General features: G+C 39.5%; 1 protein-coding gene across 1 annotated transcript; it reads right to left on the bottom strand.

The window, feature by feature from the left end:
- Window positions 1-1,237: 1,237 nt before the first annotated feature.
- On the bottom strand, window positions 1,238-2,344 carry LOC118753028 (protein ALP1-like; the record flags this gene model as incomplete). The annotated part of the gene is given in 2 exon segments (XM_036487875.1): window positions 1,238-1,761; window positions 1,833-2,344. Coding segments are annotated over 2 exon segments (889 nt in total), but the record flags the coding sequence as incomplete, so codon positions are not given.
- Between the last annotated feature and the right edge of the window lie 767 nt (window positions 2,345-3,111).

Here is a 3,111-nt window from a genome sequence, read left to right as displayed (position 1 = left end):
TGTTTTGTTTTAACATAATACAATTTCCCATCATACATCATTCCGTAGACCCAACTGAGAATTTCCTTAGGTTCACCCGAACATCTACACTAGACATTAAACCACCTGACCCCAGCGAAGCATCCGCATGGATTCCGTAAAGTGCACAGCACAAGAACAGCACTAAACGCCATAAATACCCAGATAACTCGTGGCCTAAACCGAAAACGCCCCTGTGGCAGAACCATTCTAGTAGCGCTGGACCTGTCAAAGGCGTTCAACACTGTCAGCCATTCAACGCTACTAGAAGACATAGAGGCCTCCTCTCTCCCACAGGGACTCAAACGGTGGTCGGCGAATTATCTGAGTGAGAGTTATCTCGTCAGTAACTTTTAGAAACAAATCGAGCAAACCGAGGAAAATAAAATAGGGGGTTCCACAGAGTGGTGCCTATCCGCATTACTGTTTAACTTTTACATTTCAAAGCTCCCCCAACCACCAGAGGGAGTCTCGATTGTCTCTTATGCTGAGGATTGCTTGATCATGGCGTCCGGGAATGGAACTGATGACTTGTGTGTGTAAACGGTTATCTCGCCGAGCTTTTTCGCTTCTTCACTGCACGGAGCCTAACCCTCTCCCCTACAAAATCCTCATCCACACTTTTTACCACTTGGACGAGGTTCATTAAACAACCTCTGGACCCGACAGCTTACCGCCAGGCCTTTAACAGAACTTCCCAACTGCGATCTGGTTACTACAGCAGGTTGAACTCCAACCTGAGCAGATTAAACGAAGATATCCTCAATCAATGCCCGGCATGCGGAGAGTCGCCCCATGACTCACAGCATCTCTTCGTATGCCCTCTAAATCCACCACGCTAACGCCCCTGTCCCTATGGACAGACCCCGTCGAGGCTGCACGCTTCCTAGAGCTGCCGTTAGTAGAGCTTGACGACAACGATTGAGGGACTAACCGATCTGGGCGGGGTTTTTGTAGGCGCTTTTATAACAACAACTAGACACTAATCATTTAATTTAAGTAAAGTAGCAATTCAAAATAATTCAATGAAAAATTAAATCAGGAACGAAACAAATATAATTCTCATTTGAAATATTTTGGAAAATGCGTAACGCTGACGACATGACATAGTACGATCTGAAGATTTAAGGTTTTCTATAGTTTTGGAATCTATCTTATGGGTATTTGCTTCTACAAGATTTTTAGGCGTAAACATCTAACGCATAAAATTACTGCTTACCTGGATATAGTCTCATTATGTGATTTTTTAGAGGACTTAATGTGTCGCCCACGAAATAATACGGAAATTCTATGTTGCTATTTGGAAGAATGTTATCTTCCGGCAAGTTTAATCTGCCTGCAAATAGTTTTTCTGCAAACCCGGTATTCCAAACTACATTATCTTCTTTGTACCCAAACACCGCAACATCTACACCAGTGAAGGTATAATTGGCATCACAAGCACCAAGCATTGCAATAGAATATTTTCCCTTTTTGTCGTACAAATTTGGAATATCTTTGTTAGGGCATTTTAATATAATGGTTTTTATGTCTATTGCTCCCAAGCAGTTGGGCAAATTCCATTTCGATTCAAACTGCTGTGACAGCGCAATCCAGTCTGGAGCCTGCTCAATGGGCAGATATGTAAGAGATAATGAGCTCCAAACAACCTGACATGTTTCGATCACAATCTTTTGCACCGTGGACAGTCCCAATTCGAAAGCAGACGCCAGCATTCTTCTGGAGCCTCCATTTGCCAGGTATCTGTGTTAAAATTATTACATAAAAGAATTACTGAAGGTATGAAATATACATACATATAATTTATTACTTACACAAGGGTTACAAATAATCTACATTTTGGTGTAATAGATGGACGATTCGAATGCTTAGTTAAGTCCTGTTTGACTAAGTTAAAGAGTAGATCAAAGACTTCTTTTGACATATTCACCATATCATTGAACACTTCTTCATCTTTATTACATATTTTATCAAAATACTGATTAAACACAGCAATATCCCTTTCGACATCCCTTTCAGCACTTTTAACATTTCTGGTAAAGTTAACTATTCTTTTCGGCCTTGTGTACACTTCCTGATCATGAGAAGTTCGACTACTCAATATTACGTCAAGGCATTTACGGGCCTCATTTAGTAATAATATAATTATTATTAAATCAAAGGTATCGTCGAAGTCCATGATTCAATATTAAGTTCTGAACACATAGAAAACGACGAGCTACGGGCTACAGCTTCCACTTTGTTATCTTCATTCATTATCTAAACGCTTTGTCGATGGCGACATGATTTTTTTGAACCCGGCAGCGACATCATGAATTTGTATGAGTTTGACATAAAAGAAGAGGAAGAACCTTATCTGTCACCGGAAAAATAGAAATAGATCTAATCTGGCTACAACCACAGCCGTCGCGTAGCCCGGTCGTCGCCAAAATAATTATCTACATAAGAGTACGTGTTAAAATAATTTGACAGCTGTAGTCCGTAGCTCGTCGTTTTCATTGTGTTCGGGCTATTAGAAGTCCATGTTTATCAAATAGAAAACAGCAAGAAATTTCAGAAAAGCCAAATAACTTGCAAGTAGGTATGAAATGATAAGAGTAAATACAAGTAAATACGCGATACTTTATGTATCGATACTTTTGAACCAAGTACCAGTGCTGCCGCTGTCACTTCAATTGAAATTTTTACTTAACTTTGGGAGCCTTCACTTCGTCACAATTGGGGTGGTCACAGTTCGTTCCAAATAGTGTCTCAAAATGTAGACGTCTACATTTTAAGACGTTTTCTAACCGTAAAATCTGTGGTGTTGTTGTTTCCCATAAAAAATTGGAAAACGACGCCGTCTACATTTTGTCACAGTCAAAGGTATGTTTTTTACGCGTCTACATTTTGCAACCTCGCAGCAGGGTTGTATTATGGCAATACTAATCACATTTTTTTTTTTTTATTGGGCACGTTTTCTGTATTTGCATTTAATTTGAGCGCAATTTCTGATGAAAAGAAACAAATCAAAGAAAAGAAATAACAAATATTAGGAATTGGTAATTGTTCAGTCGCATCTTGGCTCCCTAGTAATTACCTTTTTATTTACTC

The sequence above is a fragment of the Rhagoletis pomonella genome, unplaced genomic scaffold, assembly GCF_013731165.1.
Source record: "Rhagoletis pomonella isolate Grant_MI unplaced genomic scaffold, Rhpom_1.0 Rhpom_scaffold_02054, whole genome shotgun sequence".
NCBI classification, from domain to species: domain Eukaryota; kingdom Metazoa; phylum Arthropoda; class Insecta; order Diptera; family Tephritidae; genus Rhagoletis; species Rhagoletis pomonella.
Note: the sequence above shows the minus strand (reverse complement) of the source record. Positions and strands in the feature narration are given on the sequence as shown.